The 27,183-nt window shown below is 38.3% G+C and overlaps 1 protein-coding gene across 1 annotated transcript; it reads left to right on the top strand.

The window, feature by feature from the left end:
* The first annotated feature begins 6,688 nt into the window (after positions 1–6,688).
* LOC145314728 (uncharacterized) lies at positions 6,689–26,711 on the top strand. The gene is made up of 18 exons (XM_080154771.1): positions 6,689–6,922; positions 8,013–8,115; positions 8,646–8,731; positions 9,385–9,540; positions 10,001–10,095; positions 10,707–10,754; positions 11,093–11,165; positions 12,478–12,566; positions 13,038–13,156; positions 13,704–13,806; positions 14,143–14,268; positions 14,720–14,870; positions 15,152–15,238; positions 15,669–15,749; positions 16,101–16,247; positions 25,119–25,219; positions 25,820–25,900; positions 26,300–26,711. The coding sequence occupies exons 1-18, from the start codon at positions 6,788–6,790 to the stop codon at positions 26,370–26,372; spliced, it is 1,854 nt and encodes a 617-aa protein (XP_080010897.1). The 5' UTR covers positions 6,689–6,787; the 3' UTR covers positions 26,373–26,711.
* Positions 26,712–27,183: the final 472 nt, after the last annotated feature.

Genomic DNA, 27,183 nt, shown 5'->3' with positions numbered 1-27,183 from the left:
ACCTGTGGGTACCTGTCCACACACTGGCCACAGGTACCCCCCAGAGATCATAGCCCCCTTTCCGACTGGCACCATCAACGGCCTTTGCTACCAACTACCTGGCATACCCAGAGGCAGGATCCCTCATGTGGAGAAGCACCTGCAGAAGCTAAGGCCGAGGCTGGCCTCGCCACCCAGGGGAGGAGAGCCGCTGTTGGATGGAAGGAACCTGTGTGTATGGGGAGGAGGCTGAATGTAACCAAGGAGCCACCACAAGCAGCCCAGCACCGCCTGACCCCTAGTAGGGGAGACCCTGTTTGTCAGCTGGTGCCCCAACTGGAGGAGGAGAGACCTGGCAGGTTGATACACCCTGGGGAAGCCGGCCTGATGGGACCCAGCTGGACGAAGGGGCGCTGCCGCTTCAACGGCCACACAGCCGCCAAGTGTAGAACCGGTTGGGACCAGGCAATGAAGAAACACCAGGCCGCCCAACAACCTGCATGCAACCAGTCTGCCACCCAGGTCCACCTGGAGGGAGATGCCCAGCCGTCACCCCAACTAGCTGCCGCCGCTGGGGCCGCGGCTACCCAGGAGTCTGTGTCTCAGATTGGGACCATAGTGGCCAGGATCAACGTGCTGGGAGGAGCGGCTGAACCCAACCGGGTTGGCCTGGACCTCAGCCTCAACCACAGGGGACCGGTGTCCGTAACCCCTGTCACCCCCAGCAAGAGCCGAGGGGCGCTACCCAGCGCCACCGGGACGGTGTACGGGGAGGCCCTGGCGGCCGCCGAGTGGGAGAGGCAAGAGGCGCTAGCCAGCGAGTCTGAGTCGATGTATGGGACGCCAACCGGCGTCGCCACCTGGAAGGAACGAGAGGTGCTTCCCTGCACCACCAAGCTGATGTCTGGGGCGACAACCGTCGCCGCCACCTGTGAAGACTGGGGGGTGCTATCCAGCGCCCCACGCTGGTGCCTGGGGCGACAACCGTCGCCGCCACCGAGAGACCTGGACCCCTGTGAAGACTGGGGGGTGCTATCAAGCGCCCCCACACTGGTGCCTGGGGCGACAACCGTCGCCGCCACCGAGATACCTGGACCCCGGAATGAGCCCGCAGCCCCAGAGGAAGGGGTGACACCCGTCACCCCCAGCCAGCCAGAGCCCCCAGCCAGCAGGGAGAGTCCAGCTGTCCCTCACCCTCAACTGCATCCAGCTGTCTACCTCCCTCAACCAAGCCAGGGTAATTGTATTGCACTGGTGTACCAGGAAGTTTGGGCTGGGCCAAACTTGCCTGCGCCCCCTGCATCTGCCCCAGGAGCCAGGATATCAGCCATTACCAGCCAAACTGAAGAAGCTTTGACCGCTGCCTGGGGAGTAACACAACTAGATGCGCCAAGTGCCGAGCCTAACCATAGAAGTAGAGGATCCCCAACAATTATGTCTACCCAAGATGGAGACAATGTGCCTGGACCCCTTCAGGCTAGGGGAGGAAATCCGGAGCCTTGTGCCTCCAGCCCACCAGCAGCAGTGGCCGTGGATGGGCCTGTCTCCCAGCCAACTAGAGCGGAGCCACCCTTGCAGATCCAAGACAGCCTCCGGCATAAAGAATGGACTGTTACCTTCCCCTACCCCGCCGGTCGGACTGCCATGCACCACCCTGCCAATGTCCAGGATGAGCCTGAGGGAGGCAACGCTCCTACAGTATGGCAACCACCACCTGCCCGCGTTGACAGAGACCCTGGAAGCCGAATGAACCTGACCAGCCCCGAGGGCGAAGAAGCTGCGCCTGCATCCAGTAGCCAGCCTGCCAGCAGCAAGGTGACCAACACGATGGAGACCACCAGCCCAGTGGAGAAACCTGAAGAGGTGTATACCAGGCGGCTGTTGGTCCAAGCCCCCTCATGTGCTGTGCCACCCCTGGAGGTTGCCAGGGTGGCCTCAGAGGTACACATCCAACGGCCAGAATATCCAACAGGACCAGCTACTCCAGCAGATATAGCAGATTCCGTTCGACCTGGGGAGGGCTGGAGTCCACCACCGTCCAGCAACTGGTATCCTGGCGGACCCATTCCACAAGGACAACAAACTGAAGGCCGCAACCACTGTCGGAAGTCTGGCGGTGCAGACAACCCCTCCCAGCCTTCCGAGGGGAGAGTTGTGGTATGCGGCAACTCTGGACCATGTAGAAACCAAGACATTATAGTGATGCTACGCACCCAGCTAAATCCTGTTATTCTACAATTGTAAAGCCACCTGAAAATATGTCAGATAACGGTATTGATTTCATCTCTCAGTTGTCCTGCAAATGGAGGGAGGGGTGTTACCCCTCCCTCTCCCATCTTAAGCACCAGAACCTTCCCCTTCAACCACCAAGTTATCAGCACCACCTCAACCCTGAGGATAAAGGATCTAAGCCTTCCCTCACCTGATAGAATCACCCCCACACAGACTGTTGTTGTCAAAGTAATCATCAAACCTTCCCTCTTCAGTACCCAGAACTACCACTCAACCCCTCTATGCTTATCTACCTATTGTGCTGTTCCATGGGCTATTCATCAAACCTTCCCTCTTCAGTACCCAGACCTACCACTCAACCCCTCTATGCTTATCTACCTATTGTGCTGTTCCATGGGCTATCCTGCCTGCCCCAGACAGGGATAGCCATCTACCTAACCATTGCAATTATCTATGTTTTACTGTATGATTTATCTTTAACTATCTTTATTCCTAATCCATATGTATTTATATTATGTTGTACAACTTTAGTTATCCTTAAACCTGCAATAAAGAAACAACTGAATAGACTATGTTTATTATTTAGTGATTGCTAGAGAAGCGTAGCTTCTCTATAGTATAGGTGTCCACGTCTGTTCACACTGCCGTAGTCTTTATTCAAACTCTGGTGTCTGCCATTTACCCTAGGCGGATACCACAATAGTCCTAATACACATTAATACATTTGTGAATCTAACTGGTATAATAAGAGAAATAGTCCTAATACACATTAATACATTTGTGAATCTAACTGGTATAATAAGAGAAATAGTCCTAATACACATTAATACATTTGTGAATCTAACTGGTATAATAAGAGAAATATTGATGATCAAGAATGTCTGAAAGAAAGAAAACTAGATATTATTCTTTCTCGTATTCATTCGAATCCGGTGGCATAGGCGTCCAAGGGGGGGGGGGGGTAATGGGCCATTTGGCACCCCCAAAATTTTGTGAACAATACCCCCCCCCCAAAAAAAATTACCCCTACCTTGGGGGTAATGAAAAGTAATGAAATCTGAAGCTATAGTCAAATAAACCTTACTTACTACTTTATGTTATAGGATAGTACTTATTAACTTAATAGATTAGGTAGGTGCTTTTTTTACATAATTAAATTACCCCCCCCAAAAATTTTACCCCCGGGGTAAATTAGTTTGGGGGGGGTAATTACCCCCCCCCAACAGATTTGGGGGGAGTATTTACCCCCCCCCCCCCCCAACAGACTTTAGGGGGGGTAATTACCCCCCCCCAACAGATTTGGGGGGAGTATTTACCCCCCCCCCCCAACAGACTTTAGGGGGGGTAATTACCCCCCCCCCAATCAAATTTTACCCCCGGGGTAAAAATTTTGGGGGGGGTAAAAAAAAATTTCGGCGCGCTTCGCGCGCCATTTTACCCCCCCCCAAACACGAATTACCCCCCCCCCTAAAATTTTTTACCCCCCCCAAAAAAAAAGCTTGGACGCCCCTGTCCGGTGGATAGGAACCGGTTCTCATCCATACGAAAAAACTATGTCTAGCATCGTATTATATCCAGCTTTCTACGAATATAGAAATGTACAATCATAAGATTAAAACCAGTTTTTTTAGCCGGTGCCTTCGGCACCACGGGGCTAAAAAAACTAGTTTTAATCTTATAATTGTACATTATATATCCGCGGAAAGCCGTTTATAATACGATACGAGAAATAACTATTATGAGGCTTATATAACAAAATTACCTTTTATCAAATTTTCTTTTCTTTTTTAGTTGAACCTTTTCTATAATAAGAAGGACATGTCATTAAGGTGGAATGCTTAACTAAGGCCGATGTTGTACATAAGTGGTTTTTTTCGAGTTAACGTTTTTGATAAGTTTTATTAAATAAAATAATAAATTTTATACAAAGAAATTTGATACCAAATAATAATTTAAACTTTAGAAGCAGTGGTTATTTCCCCTTCTAGTTTATAAACTTTCGTACATTTTCGGACTACTGGGTATCTGTCACAGATTTTCGATGATTGTATATGGCTTTTAAATCGATTAATATCCGCTGTATTTGAACCGGTTCTCAGCCATATTAAAAAATCATTTATAGCATCATATTATAGACAATTTTACAAATAATAAAATAAAAAATTTAAAATTTATACCAGTTTTGTCAGTCAAGGCCTTCGGCCCCTTGTAACTAACAAAACTGTTTTAATCTTATGAATATCATTTTAATATCCGCGGAAAGCTGTCCCTTCAAACCCAATAATTTGGCTGAAGATTAAAATATCGTCCACTGTTCTGGGCTGTTTACTTTACCTGAAGAACAAAGAAATTAAAACAATCCTAGTCTCAGGGAGGGAGAGAACATTGGACTTTAAATTACACTGGTACCAAAGTTTCATTGCCTTAAACACTTTGGGTACTTTAATTGAACTCAATCGGTTGGTCTTATCATAGGCGTCCAAGGGGGGGGGGGGTAATGGGGCGATTACCCCCCCCCCCCCCCCCAAACGATTTAGGGGGTGCCGTAGGCACCCCCAAAATTTTTTTCCGTTTACTCCCCCCATTTAAAATTTACCCCTACCATGGGGGTGCTGTAGGCACCCCCAACCATTTAGGAGGGGGTATTTACCCCCCCCCAAACAATTTTGGGGGGGTAAATACCCCCCCCAAAATAAAAAGCTTGGACGCCCCTGGGTCTTATACTAGTTTTTAGTGTTCAAACTTTTCAACCAGTAATGTTTATATAGATTGTAGATTATACTTATGGATTAATTATGTTTGACATCATTGAAGATATATATAAATTTATCGTCCATTGTCTCATTCCTGCCCAGTCTGCGTTACATCGTGGTCTTATATTAGTTCAATTAAAGTTTTTGGCTTGTAGAAAGATAGTAAATTGAATCTTTATTATTAACAGGGATCTAAAGGGATAAGACAATGGCCGATAAATTGATGTACATCCCCAATGATGATACACAAAATTACCCCTTCTGTAAATTAAAATTAGTGGTAGAAACGTTTGGATACTCAACTTACTGAACCAACCTTCAAAATTCATTGAAAGTCTCTGAGGTTGTTAGGCCAACGAAAAAGAAAACGGTATTATAAAACTTTGGGGACTAGTGCAATAAACATCCCGATGTCCCCTCCTTCCCAGTTTATTATGAGACATACACAAAAGTTACAGACATAGCAAAACAGACATCTTTTTATAATATTTTCAATTCAGTCTCAAATTTGAAAATATGGATTTTTGAAACAATAAATAATTTTATTATATTATTGACTGTTCTCGCTTTTTTCTTCAAAATAATAGAATTTTAACAAGTTCTTATTTCAAAACTAAAATTTGCCCATTAAATGAAAGCAATGAAAGCTTTTTTGTATGTAGCTTAAGTTTTTGATAACTACTTCACCGATTAATGTCTTCATTTTAGGGAAACTCCACATAGGCCCAGAGTTGGTTTTAAGCTATTTTACTTTCAGATTTAAGTCTTAAGATGGTTTAAAGCTATTTTCGAATACAGAGTCCCTATATGATAGGGGCATGGCCGCTAGTTGAATAGAAATTAAGTAGATTATTATTTTATTTTGAGATCAACATAAATTGTCCTTTTTTGTTGTGCTGCATATGTACGTGATATCCTTGTTTAGTTTATTAAGAAATCTTTAAAACTGCATGTACGTGCTAAAATGAAATAAATATTAATTAATTCTTTTAAAATTACTAGCGGCTTCGCCCCTAGCCTCTAGGGGCTTACCCCAAGAGGTTTGATCAAATTTTAGATTTAAAAAGAAAAAGTAAAATTTTTTTTTTTTTGGGGGGGGGGGTATTTTTCATTTTTTGGGGGGGTTGAGGGTGTCCCACCCCCCAAGAAAATAGCTTAAAACCATCACAGGACCAGTAGGTATATTCCCTGAAGAGTAGAGCCCAATCGGTTCAGTGGTTACTGAGATCTTAAGCTTCAGACGGACAGACAGACGGACAGACAGACATCGTTCTACTTTGTATTATAGATATGTTTCTAATCCCTGCTAGCACCAAACTTAGTCCAAGGAGTGAGGGGACATTGGGCTGATTATTACAGCAGTCCCCAAAGTTTTATGATAATGTTTTTTTATTCGTTGGCTTAACAACTTAGGGAATTTTAATTTGTTGGTTATTAAGTTTAGTGTCCAAGCGTTTTAACCAGTAATTGTAATCTATATGGGGTAATTTTGTGTTCTTTCATTGTCGATGTACATCAATTTATGTGCCATTGTCTTATCCCTTAAATTCCTGGCTATGAGCACCGTGTATATTGATGTATTCAACGGGAGTTGTAATCCATAGCGCGCTTGGCGGTCATATTGGACGTATTTTAATCCCCCTGCCCCTTTATTTCCCATCCCCCAAACATATACTCAATTCTAACAATGCTTTTATTATATCATTTTCTTAACAGTTTGTCTTTCAACCATTTACTTGTATGGTTGATTACCTACATATATTTTGTGAAATTTACATAGTATTGTTTTGTTACTTAAATTTTGACAATAAACTGCCTAAAAAATGGCACCGCGCAAACCAGCTCCACGACTGAGCGAACAGGCACTGAACCAGTGTGTACGGCTCATACAGACCACGCTATACGCAGAGACAAGCCATTACTATGTGCATGACGAGAAGACTAACCAGGTCGATTCGGTACATTATTTTCAATTTATAGAATTATTGCATGTTTTTCTATGAGATTGTTTACAAACTTTATATTATGATTTCTGGTATAAAGCGTAGTGTCATCCCAAATAAGCGTATTGTAACACACTTAGCAAGCTAATTAAATGATCCCACTTAATTTTTTAGATTTTGATTCCTGGGATAATTAGGCACACTAGTAGCGCGCCTCGTTTATCTACATATAGTTACAAGATTGAAATGAGATCATGTCCACACAGAGAGAGAGAGGGGACAATGGGTTGTTTATTATACTAGTTTTATAATAATATTTTCTTATTGGTTGGTTCATTAAGTTGAGTGTTCAAATGTTGCAACCACTAATTGTAATCTATAAAAGGGGTATTTTTGTTTTTCAAATTGGAGATGTATATCAATTTATCAGCTATTGTCTTATTCCCTTAGATCATTGATACAAAGCCGTTTATAATTTCGATACAATATTTTGCTAGATTGACAACAATTTTTAAAAGCGAAGCTTTTCTATAATTAGGGTCGGTCCGTCCGTACGTCCGTCCGTCCGTCCGAGATAGATAGCTTTTATTCGTTAATTTAGACAAGTTAGAATTGTCCTATCGATTTCAAATTTTGCATGATGATTCCTGTAGTAGTTAGGTACGATTTAGAAAGCGTAGCAACTCTATAATCATTACCAGAATGTCCGTACGTCCCTTTTAAACATGTTGATTTTTCTACTTTTTAACAACAAATTTTTATGTGATCTATTTATCCGTTTGATCTGATTTTTTGTATATTGATTCATGGGACAACAAAGAACAATAGTATAAGCGAAGCAACTCTATAATCAAGTCCTAAAAATGTAAGTTTGTCCAGAAACATTATCCCGTATCAAGCAGTTTTTGAACAAATTTACTTATAATTTTGCTTCGACTGTTTCGATTTTTTTATATTCTGATTATTCAGTTCAGACACTATACAAGTGTTAATGTCCGTTTGTCCTACCGTTTCAGTGCTTCGCTTTCATGGATGTTGTCATCCTTGTTTTTTCAAAAGTATTCATGTTTAAAATCTAAAATTATCTATTTTATTTTGTTTGTAGGTGACGCAATATATTCGTGATGAAGTAAAAACCGCCGTCCAGCGCTATATTTGTGAAAATCTACCCTCCCACATACAGACACAACTTATTTCTACAATGCTAGGTAAGATAGATAGATATATTTCGTTATTTGAAGGAAAAGGGATCTTTTTAACCAGCTTTAACCATCAGTTAAATTTAATCGAGAAAAAGGTTTTCGTGGTTTTGAGCAGTTTTTTTATTGGGGGGGGGGGGGGCAATGCTCATTGCTTAGTTGAAATGACGACCGTCTGTCTCAAAATATGACCTATTTCGCTTGTTGGCTATACATTATTTCTCCTTTAATTTTTCTAATTAATTTCTAGAATTTGATACGTACATTGTTATAGAACATTACAATTGAGTCCAGAAAATCTATCTAATGTTTTAAAAAAGTCAGAAGTAAAACAAGATCTCGGGTCGTTTATAGCCCCCCACCCTCCCCCAACGTTTTCTTAAAATGATGAATTGAGAAGTCCTGTGCTAGTTTCTTTATTTAAATTTAAGTAAAGAAATAAGCAGTGATGACAAACTTTGATCGCTGAATATAAAAATATATTTAATATTCTTAAAATTCTATATATGGTATATTATAACTATTATGATATTTTTTAGGGTTGAATAACGCTGCTTCGCCCCATCTTGTTCTTGATTTGCTGTTGACTGATAAACTCAGAAGATTGACTTTCCATCTTACACAGGTTTAAATCTAAAAGGATAATACAAAGTGCGATTAATTGATGTACATCCCCAATGATGATACACAAAATTACCATTGTGTAGATTGCAATTAAATTACCTATCCAAAATTCAATTAAAGTCCCTAAAGTTCTTAATCAGTAAATGTTATTATAAATTTGGGAACTACTGTAATAAACAGCCCAATGTCCACTCCCTCCGCGGGTTTGTTAGTAGCACAAATGCTCTATAATTAGGTATGGACATATGTCCGACTGAATTGCTTTATAAAAAAAAAATGATTTAACGCCCAAGGAAAGAGACAATGCACGATAGATTTATAATTTTGATAATCAAAACTATTCTGTAGATTAATATTATTGATTGAAAAGTTTATACTCGCAAATCAATAAAATTAGTTCCAAAGTTTGTAAGCAGACAAATATGATAAAAAATATAATTTATTATGATTCTTAGTTTTGTTGATATACTAATTTTAACTTTTGTGTGCCATTGCTCTATCTCTCTAAATCTCTTTCCATTCAATCGTTTTCTTTCTTTCGCCTTTTACACATATGTAGCAAAGATTTAATGCCTCAGTCGAGTATATTGTGAAATTAGGCTTCTGCGCCTCCTATTGAAATAATGGTCCCTGTTAATATAATCTATGTTGTAGGAGAACCGTAAGCAGATACTGACAGACAAGGACAGTATTGCTAGAGTTAGCGAGGATGATCTCTCCAAATGTTTGAAAACACTGAGCTGTGTCTTTGAGGAGTTTGGCAGTGAAAATATGGCTCTGGAACAGTTTTATATCATTGATAAAACACAGGTAAAAAAACGAACAAGGATGACAACTTGTTTTCTATGGGCGATTTCTTTTAGGAGGGTTTTAATATCCTTCCCCAAAATAGATATAAACATTCCCGGGACCTATGAGAAGCTATCCTATAAAGTGGAACCATAACGTTTCAGTGGTTAGCGAGATCCTTTGGCGCAGAAAGATAGTAAAACAAACATCTTGTTACTTTAATATAAGGATAATAGAATCTTATTTTAAAATCTGAAATAAAAATTGAAGTAAATACATCGTTAAATAGCTTAAATGCATCTTATTTAATTTTAATATATTTAGACTTTAACAAAGCTATTCAGACGACCCTAATTATAGAAAAGCCCAGGGAACTAAAGGGATAAGACAGTGGCCAATAATTTGATAAACATCTCCAATGATGATATAAATAATTAAAAAACATCAATTTCACATTAATAATCCGGTTTTTATTCATCAGGATCCAGATTTCCAAGGAGACCCTATCAACAACATGAACAACACTAATCTCGACACTGGGGGTAGAGAGGGTGACTGGGCTGGTATTATGTCCAGGTAAATATGTATAATACTTGATACTAGGGGTAGAGAGGGTGACTGGGCTGGTATTATGTCCAGGTAAATATGAATAATACTTGATACTAGGGGTAGAGAGGGTGACTGGGCTGGTATTATGTCCAGGTAAATATGAATAATACTTGATACTAGGGGTAGAGAGGGTGACTGGGCTGATATTATGTCCAGGTAAATATGAACAATACTTGATACTAGGGGTAGAGAGGGTGACTGGGCTGGTATTATGTCCAGGTAAATATGAACAATACTTGATACTAGGGGTAGAGAGGGTGACTGGGCTGGTATTATGTCCAGGTAACTATGAACAATACTTGATACTGGGGGTAGAGAGGGTGACTGGGCTGGTATTATGTCCAGGTAAATATGAACAATACTTGATACTAGGGGTAGAGAGGGGGACTGGGCTGGTATTATGTCCAGGTAAATAATTTTAAAAATGTAAAATTTTTGGAAGATTCAGATTTAGAGATATTTTATATATTTTTTAAAACTAATATAAACATTTTTAGATCTGGACACTAGTAAAATATTTACAGAGGTTTTAAAGAAATGAATAATTTATATAAATTAATTTAATTTTCTTTTTTTAGGTTAAATCAAGTTGCTATGCACCTTTCAGCTGCTCCTCGACTTACAAGGAAAAAATGAATCATTTGTGCAATTTCTTTTTCCGTAAACTAAAGTAAAAGGATGCCAGTCCGTATGTGTGCATGCATGTCTGCTAGGAGCTCGTAAACGTCGTTCAATATTTGTTGGGGATGTTTTTATATTGTCCATGGAGGGGTTTAGCTGTTAAGTACTATGTTCAGGGGGAACAGCCACTATTATTTTTTTTAAAATACATTTTTTCAATCATAAGTTGACAGTCGAAAATATAAGTGTCATCTAATAATTTTGTCTTTATAACAGCAAAAATGAGACAATTTTTGAACATACAAAAAATTTGAAATGCATAAAAAAATAATCTTGCCTATAGAGTTGTCCTACCCTTTGCATCAGATCAGATCCTGACCAACATAGCCAACATCAAGAATCTTACTCTCTTCCAGGTATAACTTGCTACCATGTTATAGTAGTTGCCAGGGATCTAAAGGGATAATACAGTGGCCGTTAAATTGATGTAGATCCCCAATTATGATACACACAATAATCCCACCTGTAGATTGAAATCAGTAGTTGAAACGTTTTGAACTCATCATCACGAAAAAAACAAGTGTCCCCTCCCTCCCTTGTAACCTTGTATCAAAGGATGCGTGCCAAAATTTCATTATCGAAACCTGGTTCATCCGCGGAAAGCTGTCTATAATACTATGCGATAAATAACTATTCCAATAATTATTTCTTTGTAAAATACTCAATTATCTTTGTCATATTAAATGTTTTTTGCTACGATACTTTTGAATATAGATGTTTTCATATTATTGTCTTATTTTGTTACGGATTTATTATTTCTTGGATGTTACACGAGATATTCATGTTCTCTAATAAAGTGAAACTCGCAGCGGACTAAAATAACTACTCAATCACTTTACTCCATCTCCTTCCACTGGATGAAAGAACTGTCCAATAAATGAGTTCCATATCAGCAACCTAAGTTGACGACAATTTTTCCCCTGTCATAATATCCACGTATATTCTATATCGACTTGATAATTACATTTCCCGTATCGCTTCGAAACTGATTTATATCCGGTGGATATTTATTTATTCCCTAAAATGTTTACAGAAGCACAATCACAGAAACAGGATTGGTGGCCCTGGTAGATGGTGATGCAGGCATACCCTCAGTCATATTGACCTAACCTAACCAAATCCTTTTTAGAACGTTTACAGAAGTACAATCACAGAAACAGGATTTTTGCCCTGGCAGATAGAACTTGTAGGCACACTCTCAGTCATATTGACCTAACCTAACCCAATTCTTTTTAGAACGTGTACAGAAGTACATTAACAGAAACAGGTTTGCTGGCCCTAGCAGAAGGTGCTTGTAGGCACACCCTCAGTCATATTGACCTAACCTAACCTAACCCTTTTTAGAACGTTTACAGAAGTTCAATAACAGAAACAGGTTTGCTGGCCCTAGCAGATAGTGCATGTAGGCACACCCTCAGTCATATTGACCTAACCTAACCTAACCCTTTTTAGAACGTTTACAGAAGTTCAATAACAGAAACAGGTTTGCTGGCCCTAGCAGATAGTGCATGTAGGCACACCCTCAGTCATATTGACCTAACCTAACCTAACCCTTTTTAGAACGTGTACAGAAGTACAATAACAGAAACAGTGTTGCTGGCCCTAGCAGATGGCGCTTGTAGGCATACCCTCAGTCATATTGACCTAACCTAACCTAACCCTTTTTAGAACGTGTACAGAAGTACAATAACAGAAACAGGGTTGCTGGCCCTAGCAGATGGCGCTTGTAGGCATACCCTCAGTCATATTGTTCTTAGGAATGGATACTTGTAGAAAAATATGTTCTTATCCTTTAAGTAGCAAAGTTAATCTATAACTTCCTGTCTGTCTGTCCGTAATTATATGTGGTAAATATACTGTTATTTTAAATAGACGGCTAGTTTTTTTTTGGTGGGTTACATTTTAAACAAGCAACCAGTTCATTATTCACTTGGTCCATCGGCAATGCTTTAAATCAAATTGAATTAATAAAAAGAATGTTGGGGAATCTGCTTGAATATTTTTTAAAGATAGCTGGCCGATTTTCTTTGGTTTTTAATAGCGAAGCTTTTCTAAAATTATGTCTGGTACGTCCATAAGTTACGGACAGTTTGCTCATTTTGTTAATTGAAACAGGTTAAAATACTGATTCCTAGGACAACAAAGTACAAGGCTCAACCGGTGCTGTGTGTGAAAGCATCTATAATTCATAGCTAAAATATTTTAACCTAAGTATCCGTATATATTAGTTTGAACACTCACGCTAATGTGCCAAATTTTTGCATATCTGCCCTGATGAAAAATGCGCCACGGCTCCAGGTTCTGGAATTGGGAGGATCAAAGAATACAAAGTCACTCTACTTTCAAGGTAATAATTGGGAGGATCCAAGAATACAAAGTCACTCTACTTTCAAGGTGAAATATGATTTATACAACACATAAAATTTTTGCTAAAATCTGCTCCCAAAAAACTCTAGAACTTCTAAAGATGCTAAAACGGCTAAACGTACATCTGTATGAGCGAAATAAATAATGTACAGTGTGTGCATGGCTAAAGAAAACACGCGTCCAATACGTTTTTTGGAGCATTTATTTGTGTTACTAGATAATTGGCACTCCCAGATTTATTTTATCTATAATGTGCGGATATAATATGTACGTTCAGCTCTTTGGCTCCTATCAGGTTTTAACGTTCATACTCTTATCAACAACAAAAAACAAAATCACTTTAGATAAATATATAAATTCTAGAATTATAAATAATATATTTAGGCAATCATTTTAAAAAGTCGGTCAACAAATAAGAAATGCATTGAACATTTCCTATAAATTAATAGGACGTCCGACGTTGGGACATACGGACAGATCCTAGTAATAAAGTAGCTGCGCTACTATTATCAATTACATTTCTGCAGGTGGTGATGCGAAGAGGAGAACTGAGGTGTACAAAATGATTTGCCAAGCTGGGGAGAATAATCCAGAGTATACAAACAATATTTCTAGACTATTCATATTCAGGCAATATATATTGATAATTAGTTGCTGTGCAAATGGAGGCCTCTAGTGGCATGAATAAGATGAGGGGGGGGGGGGGGGGAGATAGACCCTTCATTTAAACTTTCTTTTAAAAAAGAAAAAAAAACACCTTTATTTAAAAAGGCTTTCTTTTAGAAGTATGGCGATATCTTAAAGTTAAAAACCTTCTCTAGACCTATTGGAAGGTTGGAGAACCATATCGGTTAGCGAGATCTTTCTGTACAGACAAACACAAATATAAGACAGACATCATGTTACTTTATTATAAGGAGTTAATGAAATTCTAATTAACATTATCAATTGTATTGCCATGTACAGGGAGAACGGTATAACCCCTCTAAAATTACACTCCCTAAGCCAGCATTGTCCTAACCTCACAGGGTTAACCCTGTTTGGATGGGAGTATGTCAGGGTTGACAGGGCCAGCTGGATCACACTTAGCAGGTGACAATTTAAATTATAGTAATTATAAAACTTTGAGGCCGAAATGTCAGCTGGATTGGAACTGGTTCTTAGCCATACTAAAAAAATCCTATATCGTATCCTACTATATACCAGTTTTGTTGGGCTGGGCCTTCGCCAACAAAACTGGAATTAATCTTGCCTTACATTTTACTATCTGCGGAAAGCTGCAATGCGATAAATAACTATTAAACAATATTTGATTTATTGAACATACTTAAAACTTAAGAAATTAACAATTTTATTAATTCTTTGTTACATTTGCAACTTAAGAGTAAGAGTATGTACGTCAATAGCAAAATGGTATGGGTATGGGTTAACCCTAGAGCAAATAACAAAATAACCCCAAAAAAATCCCTTATTTTCTTTTAAAACTAAAATTCAAATTTAGGGGTCGTCAATATTTGACCTAACCAGACTATATATATTACAGGCACCTTGTAAATCTGGAGATAATTGGGATGGGATTCTCAGCCTGTACAGACACACAGGACCGTACAACCAGTTTTCTATTTGATGATGAGTTGTTGGCAGTGGCGGGGAAACTGAAGAAGCTGAAGATTGCTGGCTGGGGCGACACACAGGTATAATATCAGAAGTATGAAGTGGGTTTTGATCCATATCATAATAAAATAGTCATGTCTAGTACAGCAAGTTCAATTTCTTTTACTAGTTCAAAAAGAAGAAAATTTTATAAACCTATTTCTTTCTTAGGGACAAATCTTTTTGGGGGTGTGACCTCAAGTTTCTTCTTCCACCAAATATTTAGTTTAAGCCTACCTAGGAGCACACACACACAAACAATTTACTATTTAATCTTTAATAATTGATATTAATGGTGATTCCTATAACAATTTACATTTAGGTAGACCTCTACAGCCTTCTGTCCAGAACACCAAAGCTGGAAGAAGTTTACCTGGAGGATTTAAAAATCAAATTGGATTGGACAAAGGCAAGCAATATATTTTTATTTAGGGATCTAAAGGGATAAGACAATGACCGATAAATTGATGTACATCCTCAATGATACACAAAATTACCACTTTTGTAGGTTAAAATTTAAGATTGAAATGTTTGAACACTCATCTTTATTAATCAACCAATCCCCAAAGTTTGTACCCAATAAATAAGAAATCGTTATCATTAAACTTTGGGGACTAGTGTAATAAACAACCTATTATCCTCTCTCTCAGACTTGCTTTTTGACAGATGAATTTGTTTTGTCAAATTAGCTTCCTAATATGGATCTCATTTATTGGTCAGTTTGTTTATCCAGTAGGAGGAGAGGGGACGGGGAGTATCGTTATATTAGCCAGCTGCGAGTATTACATAAAAATATGGTGCAACATCTGAGTAATAATAAATCAATATTTCTATTTTAGGAAAGGAAAACAGGAGGAGGTCATAGTCTGAGTAATATCTGTATCAGTCATTGCAGTACTCTGGATCCTAACTTAATCCAGGTATAATAACATTTTAATTTTTAGTAGCCGAAGCCACTCTTTAACACAATGGATTTTCTAACCTGCTTTATAATGAAGATTTTAAGAAAAAAGTGATTTCCATATGAATATTAGTTTTAGTCAGATGTAAAAGGATTTTTTTATGAAGATTCGTCTTGTTTAATACTTATAACTCGCTTTGTCCGTCTGTTTACATTTACTGGATCTGAGTTCATTAAGTTGAGTGTTCAAACGTTTCAATCACTAATTCTATTCTACAAAAGGGTTATTGCATCATCATTGGGGATTATATAAATTTATTGGCCATTGTCTTATCCCTTCAGATAACTGAAATTTTTATTTTATTATTAGGTGTTAAGCAGCTATCTGCCCAAGTTGACAGAAATGTCTATCTCCTCCCTGTACATAGAGGACCCAAGCCGCGGCCTACCATTCCATTTCCACCTGCCCCAGCACGAGGCAAACCATGTCATCAATCATCCAGCTGCTGACTTGAAGGTATTTAAACTGTTTTTAAACTATAGATTGAGAAAGTTTTACATGTAAATAAGGTTTTTTTTATACCCTCCTTATTTTCAATTAGTAAAAAATAACGAAGGTTAACAGTACTCAAGAAATACATTGTATGGAATCATCTAAAGTTGATGTAACATAATTTCCAGCTTGTACCAGCAACGAAATTAATTCGGGGGGAAATCACGAAACCTATACGTTATATATTTAGCTGTCGTTGGGGACAACACATAGTACAACCTTTCCATATGAACCCCAAATTTAAATTTATTTTGCTTGTTGGTTATACATTATGCTTGCATTATTAAATTTGTAGGTACTATCAGATATGTCATACTTGGAGAACCTGCACCTGAATGTTATATATACAGCTGATCATATCTATCTATCTATCTAAATTTCAGGTATTATCAGAGATGTCACACCTGGAGAACCTGCACCTGAATGTTATATATACAGCTGATCATATCTATCTATCTATCTAAATTCCAGGTATTATCAGAGATGTCACACCTGGAGAACCTGCACCTGAATGTTATTTACACAGCTGATCATATCTATCTATCTTACTTACTTGGGTATACTTGTAGAGATTATCTTCAGTGTCCTCTGTGTAAGGCTCTGGCGAAGATTTAAGTTTCTCGTAAGGTCTGCTCTATCATTCATCCACTGTTTAAGACTCTTTTTAAACTTGTGCTCTGGCAAAATGTTTTTCATATCACTTGGAATTTTGTTCCAAGTATCTGCTACTCTTACAGTAAAGAAGTTTTTTCTTAGTTCCAGGTTACTTCTTTCTTTCACTATATTAAGAGGCACACCCCTCCTTAACCGAACTTTAGATTAAAAAAATTTCCCAAACATTTGGACAATTGGGCGTTCAAATAGGACCTAGTGGTAATTAGAATCAGTTGAGAACAAAATCCCAGCCGTTCCTTCTTGTCAGATATCGCCATTTTAAGATTTTTAGTAAAATTGCACTAAATATCCAAATACAAACTTTAATCTTCTTTAAATTTTTTAGTATAATTTTAGTGAGACAGTCCCAAAACAGAGAATCAGAGAATGAGATGCTTCCCTGCCAATCACAGATCAGCACAGCTGCCATGGAAGAATAGCTGCAGGTGGTGGGCCGCATACCTTTGCTCAAGATGCAAGTTAGCACTACCCTGATCTTGATCCTCCAGGAGATCATAGTAGTGTGCATCTTGAACTATGCCTTGAGCCTGGGAGGGTTCTTTCTGAGGGAGTTGGGGACACCATTACTGTTTGACTAACCCGAGCTGATGGTATGGATCAATAGGGAGAGTAGCCATGGTCGCCCCCATTCACATTAAGCAATGCATGAGTTGGGGACACAGTTACTGTTTGAAACTATCCATGGTGGAATAGCTGTATATTACATTATTGGGATCAGGCAATGCATGCCCCTTTGGATACCTTCTAGCTGTTGTTGGTGATCAGCAGGTTCAGCTCCTTGTTAAAGTTTTACCTGGGGTCCCCTGCACTGGAAAGTTAGGCCTGGTCTTGACCACCATCTCTCTCCTGGGGGGCCGTTTGATGCAGTCGCACCTCCTGGAGGCACATTGAACACCATGGGGGTGTACAACTAAGAATAGCCCCAGTTCAGTTTTACCTTTTGAGGGGCCCAGGCCCCTATCTTGATGGGAATGGCCAAGAACTTCACGCTACCCATATCCTGGTCATCAGTCAGCTCTGAACAGGTGCTCCTTGACCTCATGAAAGTCGATGGGGACAAAGGCTGTGGCCCCATGAAAGCTGCCCTGGCCAGACAGTTGATTTTACAGCTAGAGGGCTTCTTGTCTTTAGCAGCTGTTTGTGGGAGGGGCTCTGGGCCTTCCCCAGGCTTGGCAGGGCTGTGACCACTTGCTTAATGTGAGTAGGGGCGACCATGGCTACTCTCCCTATTGATCCATACCATCAGCTCGGGTTTGTCAAACAGTAATGGTGTCACCAGCTCCCTCAGAAAGAACCCTCCCAGGCTCTGGGTATAGTTCAAGATGCACAATACTATGATCTCCTGGAGGATCAAAATCAGAATAGGGCTAACTTGCATCTTGAGTGAAGGTATGCGGCCCACCACCTGCAGCTATCCTTCCATGGCGGCTGTGCTGATCTATGATTGGCAGGGGAGTTAACTCACAGCCCATTTTAGGGGCCAGGTGTGTGACATTATTCTAAGCTTTGCCCAGATGGCAGGGTTAATGGGAGCCTGTGGGCACCATTAGGTCTCAACCTACCCAATCCATGGGTGCAGAGAACCCCACTAAACATGTGGTGCAGACCTCCAAGGTGCTCCACTGGGGCCTGTGGGTGAATGATCGGGTTTCTGGTTAGGATAGGCCTTGCCTTCCACCTGTCAGTGGTGAAAATACTGACCTAATGCTGTAATACACAGCTATTCCACTTTGGTTAGTTTTGGGAATTGGTTCGAATCCCTAATTGTGTTAACAAATAAAGGCACTCTCTGTTAGGGACTCCAGGCAGTAAGTTTAGCCACAGGAGCAAAGATTCTCTGTTTTTGAGCTGTCTCACTAAAATTATACTAAAAAATTAAAAGTAGATTTAAGTTTGTATTTGGATATTTAGTGCAATTTTACTAAAAATCTTAAAATGGCGATATCTGGCAAGAAGGAACGGCTGGGATTTTGTTCTCAACTGATTCTAACTACCACTAGGTCCTATTTGAATGCCCAATTGTCCGAATGTTTGGGAAATTTTTTTAATCTAAAGTTTGGTTAAGGAGGGGTGTGGAGGATCTATCTGGTGTCTAGTAACTACACCAGACCTGTTAGAACCTGTATACTGAACACTGCAATTAATATCACCTATTTTATGAGTAACTTTATACATTTGTATAATATCAAACATAGTTCTTCGTTTCTCAAGGCTCCAAATATTTAACTCTTTCAGCTTTTCAGGGTAACTTTTATTGCTCATTCCAGAAATCATATTTATTGCTTTAACTTGAACATTTTCGATAGCTGCTATATCTGTAGCCAACCAGGGTGACCAGGCAACAAATTCCAGGTGGGGTCTGACATATTGTTTATAGAGACGTAGAAAGACATTCTTATCTCTATAATGGAAGCATCTAGTTATTTGTCCAAGTACCCATCTTGCTCTCCCAACAGCCTCTGTACAGTGGTCAGATGGTTTAAGATTTGAAGTGATTTTAACTCCAACATCTCTTTCACATTCAACCACCTCCAATTCTTCACCATTCATTGTGTAGGGTAGTGCGGGGTTAATGCGGTAGGGGGGTCTAATTCCGGTCACTCTACCAACTTTTTTAAAACCGTTTTTTAACGGTGTTCTAAACGTTTGCGAGAGATCTTCAGAAAAGCAAAGTTGTAGTTTATTGCCTATACTTTCATTTCTTACTTCAGCAAATTTTTGTCAGATCACTCCTTCTATGATTTTTTTGCCCTCAAAAAGTTGCAAAAAATTTGCAAAAAAAAAATTTCAAAATAGGCCATGTTCAATCTAAAATTGTGAAAAAATGGTAAGTCCTATTGACCCCCGGGTTTTTGTAAAATGAAAGATATGGCATTCATTTATCGTTTGCAATTGGAGGCGTTGTTCTAACTTGATTTTTTCATAATTTTTTTTCGTCTCAAAAAAAGGGTCTATTCCGGTCACTTTTTTTTACTTTTTTTTATTACTGTATTTATAACTGTATAATACCCTAATGTTTTATTTAGGTGATCTGGAAGCATAAACAACCTAAATGCATGACCTAAGCTTTAATCATTGCCTTGCCTGTTGTTAGATGTACATTACTAGTCATTTTACTGCTTGTATTATGTCATGTTTTGTAGCCTAAGCTTTTCAATTTGTAAAGACATTAAAAATTTTTCAGACACATTTTTATAGTAATGGGAAGAGTATATCACCCAAAGGAACGCCTTAAATATTTTCCTGAAGATGTATCAGCTGCATTGGCTCATGTAAGAAGGGGTATGTCTATTAGAAAGACTGCTAGAAGATTTAAAATTCCATATGAAACCCTTGCATCTTTTTCGTATAAGAGGGTGTTCGAGATTTTTGCGCGGTTTGGATTTTTTATGTCAAATCGGCTAGGATTAAGCTAGAAAGGTGTTTAAGGTGTCTATAGAAAGCTTTGCATGTCCTAACAAAAACTTCCCAGGATATGGGTTCTATCTCCAAGATTTAGAGTACATATTCAAGATTTTGCATTTTCAAAATTCCTGTTGCATAAAATGTGTTGAAATATTAGAGTTAGACCCCATATCATTTCGAGTTAATTGTCAGGCATGTAATTTTGCATCTTTAGACACCTTAACCACCCTTGTAGGTCAATCCTAGCCAATTTGAGACAAGAAAAAATGTATCAAAAACTGCTGTCAAAACTGGCAGGATTTTTAAAATTAAAATTTTTTTTGGAAAAAATCATTTTTTTCAAGAAAATCCAAGACCTGCGAATCAGAAATTGCCTCTAATTTATGTATAAAGCTTAAAAAAACCTAATCATATAATAAAAAGTATGATTTTTTTAAAAAGTTTGCATGAAAAAAATCGATGTTTTTTTTGCGATTTTACCGACTTTTTAAAATGGGCAAAATGTGGTCAAAAAATTTTCTGATCTGCATGCGACTAGTACCGTTAGAAAGCTAATGACCTCAGCTTTCTACTCATAGTTAAAAATGTTAAAAAAAAATATTTTAGGGGGGTGTTCCACCCCCCCAAAGTCAACTGACCGAAATAGCCCCACCGGTGGGGTTATTCCGGTATAGGCCAACCGCCGCCCTTTAAACCGATTTTTTACCGACTTCTAGTTGCGAGATCTTAACGGGACCAAGACAGGCTTCTTCGTTATTGCCATATCGTTCATTTGCACTCTTAAAAACCGGAAAAAGTTTTTGGGAAGTATGTTTTTTTTTAAGTTGAAGCAAAAAATTGACCGGAATAACCCCGCACTACCCTATTTAAATTTTGGGTTTTTCTTCCCAAAATGAATTATTTTGCATTTCTTAACATTGAACTCCATGCTCCATTTTTTACTCCAATCGTACAGCTTGTCCAAACATTGTTGTAATTTGTCAGCATCATCTTTATTTTTTACTACTTTAGCACCTTTTGTGTCATCTGCAAACTTTCTTAACAATTCGATGGCTGTTGCCTCATCATCTATGTCATTAATATAAATTACAAATAGTATTGGGCCAAGCACACTGCCCTGTGGAACACCAGAGCTAACATCCTTCTCATCTGACATGAAACCATTGACAGAAACTCGTTGTTTTCTGTTGCTGAGCCATTCTTCAATCCAGTCAAGGACAGCACCTTGAATTCCATGAGATTTGAGTTTTTGGATAAGCTTCTTGTGAGAAATCTTATCAAATGCCTTGCTAAAGTCAAGGTACACCAAGTCAACTGCATCTCCTTCATCTACACATTTTGTAACAAAATCCATGAACTCAATCAGGTTAGTTTGGCAGGATCTGTTATCAGCGAAACCATGTTGAGAATTATTAATCAAATTATTTGACCTTAGATGACCTGTAATCACATCTCTAATTATACTTTCCATTAGTTTACATATAGCACATGTAAGTGAAACTGGTCTATAATTGCCAGGTTCTCCTTTAGCTCCTTTCTTAAAAATAGGTACAACTTTAGCATTTTTCCAGTCAGCAGGGACCTTGCCTAAACTCAACGACTGTTTAAACAAAATCTGGAGTGGGGTCAAAAGTTCATCCTTCAGATTTTTCAATAAAGTTGTAGAGATTCCATCCAGTCCTGGAGCCTTGCCATATTTCAGGTTGTCAATCTTTTTAGCAATCATCTGTTTGGTAATGACAATATCACTTACTGGTACATCATAATTCATATTTTTTACATCATCAGAATGCCTGTCCTGCTTAATAAAAACATCACTGAAACAATTGTTTAATATGTCTGCCATTTTTTTACTATCACCAGTTATTTCTCTATCATTTCCAATTAATGGTCCAATATTAGTTTGTTTAGACAATCTAGATTTTACATATTTGTTAAAAGTATTTTTACCAGAATTGCCTGATTGTTTTGAAATTTTCACTTCTATCTTTTTTTTTGCTATTCTGATGGCCCTTTTCACTTCATTTTCTGCATGTTTGTACTTTTGACCATCTTCATGAGTCCGTGTTTGCTTCCATTTTTTATAAAATCTAACTTTTTTTCTTTTAAGCCTTTTAATATTGTCATTATACCAGATTGGTTTAGACTTCTTACTTTTATTTTCACTTAATGGCACATTTTTTTTCACTGTGTTATCAATCATATTCTTAAAAGTTTCCCAGTTATCTTCAATATTATCAGCAGCAAGCAGGTTGGTCCAATCCACGTTGGTAAGATCAGTCCTCATTTCACTATAGTTGGCTTTTGACCATTTGTATTGTTTTTCATTACATTCATTAACATTAAAATCAACACAAGTATTTACTAATAACATAACATGGTCACTATTTGATAAAGGTCCTAAGTTGTCAACATTTAAAACACAATCATTATTTGCTAAAACAAGATCTAATACATTATTTTTATTATGGGTTGGAAAATCAACATATTGCACAAAATTATTGTCAATACACATATTCATAAAATCTTTACTATAATTATCGCAAGTCAGGGTATTCCAATCAATCTTAGGAAAATTAAAATCACCAATCAAAATACTATTCTTTGGGGCACATTTTACAATATCACATAATTTAGAATTATTTAAAACATTACAACTAGGTGGTCGATATACAAGAAAAACATTAAGATCATTATTTTTTGTCACAATTTTAAAACTAACATATTGATTAAATATAATATTTATGTCAACAGATAAAATTACTAGTCCATTTCTAGCATACACCAGGATTCCACCGCCGATTCCATTAGCTGTATCCTCCCTGTCTTTTCTGAGATCACTTATTAATTCATAGCCATTTATATTCAGAACATTATCACTAATTTTATCATTGCACCAGGATTCAGTTATCATTATCACATCAGGTTTAATATCACAAGAAGTTGCTTGGAGGTCGTTAATTTTACTCAGGATGCTTTGAGCGTTGCAATACAAGAGTTTTAGACCTTTAACCTCACCCCCTAGTCCCTCTCCTGCTCCCTCTGTCCCAACCCCCTCCCCACGCCCCCTCCTCGAGCATGTCCCCGCCCTCTTCCTCCTCGACCCCTCCACACAGTTTCCCCTCCCCTTGTTCCCCTGCCCCCTTCCGCCTCCCATTTCCTTGTTAGGACCAACCTTTTTGCCCCCTTTGCCCCCACCACCCTCCATTCTGAGTTTAAAGCCTCCTCGGCACTGAGTTCAGCATTTCTATGTGCTGCTTCAGAGAAAAGGTCCTTCTCATCCTTTCTTTGTTGGGCAGTAAGGTCAGGGCCTACACGAACATCACTATAAAGTTCACTATCTTTCAACATTCTAGCATTTTGTAAAATCTGGCATTTTAAATCTACATTTTTGCACCCTAAAAGAATAGGGCGAGAATCATCATTTTTTTCACCCAGCCGCTTGATAAACTTAATATCTTTTTTATCAATCTCACCTTCAATGATTTGATTCACTACCATTATCACTTTTTTCATATCTTTGTCCTTTTTCTCCAGCCCTGGAATATCTTCAGCAATTTCAGGGATGCCGTGTATCACTACATTGTTCATCTTTTCCTCTCGCTCCCTAAGCTCACTGAAAATGGAGGCCTTCACACTTTCCTTCACTCCTGCTATATCCTTACTGTTTTTATCACATTTTACATCAACTTTCACAATATCTCCTTCAATCTTAACTTTATCACTTTTCAAATCTTTAATATCCTTTTTCAACGTTTCCACATCTTTGTTCATGCTTTAATCTTGTTAAGGAGGACCTTACCAACCTTGTGACACGGGGCACATGTCCACGAAATCGCATTGCCTTCCTTTGTCTCGTCTATGAGATATTGGAGCAGATCCTTGCTTATATTTGAGCATTCAGGGTGTGTATACTCCTCACACACTTGGCATGGCACACAAACAGACCTTTGCAGGCCTTTTTTGCAGACCATACACAGGGATTTTGTCATTTTAACACGGCTAATTTTGCTTCATTTACTTCACAACCAGTAGAGTCACTGTTAGATTTTTCACAATTTAAACTGTCACAGTGACTTTAATAGTGTAAAATGTTATTTACACTGCTGATCATATCTATCTATCTAAATTACAGGTATTATCAGAGATGTCATACCTGGAGAACCTGCACCTGAATGTTATTTACACTGCTGATCATATCTATCTACCTATCTAAATTTGTAGGTACTATCAGATATGTCATACTTGGAGAACCTGCACCTGAATGTTATATATACAGCTGATCATATCTATCTATCTATCTAAATTTCAGGTATTATCAGAGATGTCACACCTGGAGAACCTGCATCTGAATGTTATTTACACAGCTGATCATATCTATCTATCTATCTAAATTTCAGGTATTATCAGAGATGTCACACCTGGAGAACCTGCATCTGAATGTTATTTACACAGCTGATCATATCTATCTATCTATCTAAATTACAGGTATGATCAGAGATGACATACTTGGAGAACCTGCACCTGAATTTATTTACACAGCTGATCATATCTATCTATCTATCTAAATTACAGGTATTATCAGAGATGTCATACCTGGAGAACCTGCATCTGAATGTTATATACACAGCTGATCATATCTATCTATCTAAATTTCAGATATTATCAGAGATGCCACACCTGGAGAACCTGCACCTGAATGTTATATACACATCTGATCATATCTATCTATCTATCTATCTATCTAAATTACAGGTATTATCAGAGATGTCATACTTGGAGAACCTGCACCTGAATGTTATTTACACAGCTGACCATCATGAGCATGACTTTGCCCTCCCTCTGCTTCTCATCAGGTATTATTCAGAGAGAGAGGGGACAATGGGCTGTTTATTATTCTAGTCCCCAAAGTTTTCTTATTCGTTGGCTTATAAACTTTGATGACTTTGGTGATTTTGATTGGTTGGTTTATTAAGTTAAGTGTTCAACCGGTTCAACCAATAATGTTAATCTACAGAAGGATAAATTTTGTGTATCATAATTGGTGATACACATCAATTTATCGATCATTGTCTTATTCCTTTAGATCCCTGGGTATTATTATTGTCTATCCTTATATAAAAGTAACAGGATATCTTTCTGTTTGTAGTGAATGACTTGCTAACTCTTTTACCAATATTATTCTCTTTTACAGTAAAGCATCTCATAAGAACAGAGAAGGTTTTAAATTGTTATGAAGGAGGCTACAACCACCTTATTAAGAGAAATCACTTTTTAAAGATATGCCCAACACCCCCCCCCCCCAAAAAAAAAAAAAAAATAGTGCTTATAGAGACCTCTAGGAGCTTAACAATAAATCTATGTCATATTTTTCAACTTGCTTTAATCAGCACTTTGAATTTTGCTTTCAATAAATGTTAATTTTCATGCAAGATTTAAATCTTATTTTTTTTCAGGGGATTTCCCAAGTTGAAAAGTCTGCATCTGGATAACTACATCAATAGACGCGGTGGCATTCTATCCTATACATTTGACAGGTATAGTATATATTTTATACTTTTGGCGTGATAGTTACTGTAAGGGGCTTCCTAAGAGTTTTAAAAGTCGATTAATGTCGAGATTCGAACCTATAATCTATGATGTAAGACATATATGGGTTTAATATGATTGTAATGACAGTCAGACTGATACGTGTCACATTGGATTAAAACACTAGAGGGAGAAAAGGTTAAATAACTGTCCTTGTGCCGACCCTTAATTGGGTTATTGAAAATCAACCAATGGTGTGGTGTGTATTAACACAGCCAAGTAGCAGAAAAGAATTTGGTAGCAGACGAATAAGCCATAAGGTCAATGAAAAGGGAAGGGAGGTAGTTATCTGTATAAACAATACATCTATAATAACAAATATATTGACCTTTTTTGTTTTGTTTCAGGGTTAGAACAAATAACCGACTGCAGTGGTTTTTAAACCAGTACAACAGAGATATTATAGTCGACCTTAACTAAAATATTGATGTATAGTCCCTTTCGTGGCTACGCCTCTTAAGGGGCGATTCGTCGTATTTTCATAATAGCATTTCTCCTATTTCTATTGCGGGGCAATCACATAACCTACATAATCTATCAAAAGCTACTATAAAAATACGACGAAACGCCCCTTGAGAGGCGATGTCACGAAAGGGACTATACCCAAATATTGTTACAACCAATTGTTATTTTTGTATAATTTGACTTTTTTGAACATTGTAAATACTTAACTGTGATAAAACTATTAAATTTACATTTGTAAATATATTTACTTATATAAAATATACGTTGTTAAGAAACTTTTTTAAGCATTTGTATGATTACTTCAGGTGTCTTGGTGTCGCTTTGGAATCTAGACCTGTCCACGCACCTTGAAACATACTCCGCTTATGATTGCGGTGTAACGCGTCCATACGCACATCAGACAACTAACCCTCTGATCGAACGACCTTTGTCTAAGAAGTTCCAACTGTGCATGGTAGTGAGTTGTGCCTGTTTTGGGCCAAGCAGGAATTCCCCCTACTCATGTCGCGTACCTGACATAGCAGCAGTAGGAATAATTTTTAACGTCTTTAGTCGTGACGCGGTATCGGTCCCAGATTCGAAACAACGACAATGAGCGGATGTTACGCCACAGTAGCGGGTCTTAAGCACTTAAACACATCTATTTATTTAAATTTAACATTCAATAAAACTCCGTTGCAAAGACTTTGCAAGAAAAAGGTTTGTGCGTCTGTGTCATTCATTTAGCAAGTAATTCAAGTTGTAAGGACCCCTCGCATTTAATGAT

This window comes from Acartia tonsa, chromosome 3 (genome assembly GCF_053477335.1).
Source record: "Acartia tonsa isolate MP-2025a chromosome 3, ASM5347733v1, whole genome shotgun sequence".
Taxonomy (NCBI): Eukaryota; Metazoa; Arthropoda; class Copepoda; order Calanoida; family Acartiidae; genus Acartia; species Acartia tonsa.
Note: the sequence above shows the minus strand (reverse complement) of the source record. Positions and strands in the feature narration are given on the sequence as shown.

Bases quoted from the DNA above. Each gene is read 5' to 3' on its own strand.
- LOC145314728 (XM_080154771.1), top strand. From the start codon at position 6,788: ATGGCACCGCGCAAACCAGCTCCACGACTGAGCGAACAGGCACTGAAC. The intron at 12,567-13,037 runs GAATGGATACTT...CGTATATATTAG, and splicing joins CTCAGTCATATTGTTCTTAG to TTTGAACACTCACGCTAATG. The intron at 14,269-14,719 runs GTGACAATTTAA...TATATATTACAG, and splicing joins AGCTGGATCACACTTAGCAG to GCACCTTGTAAATCTGGAGA.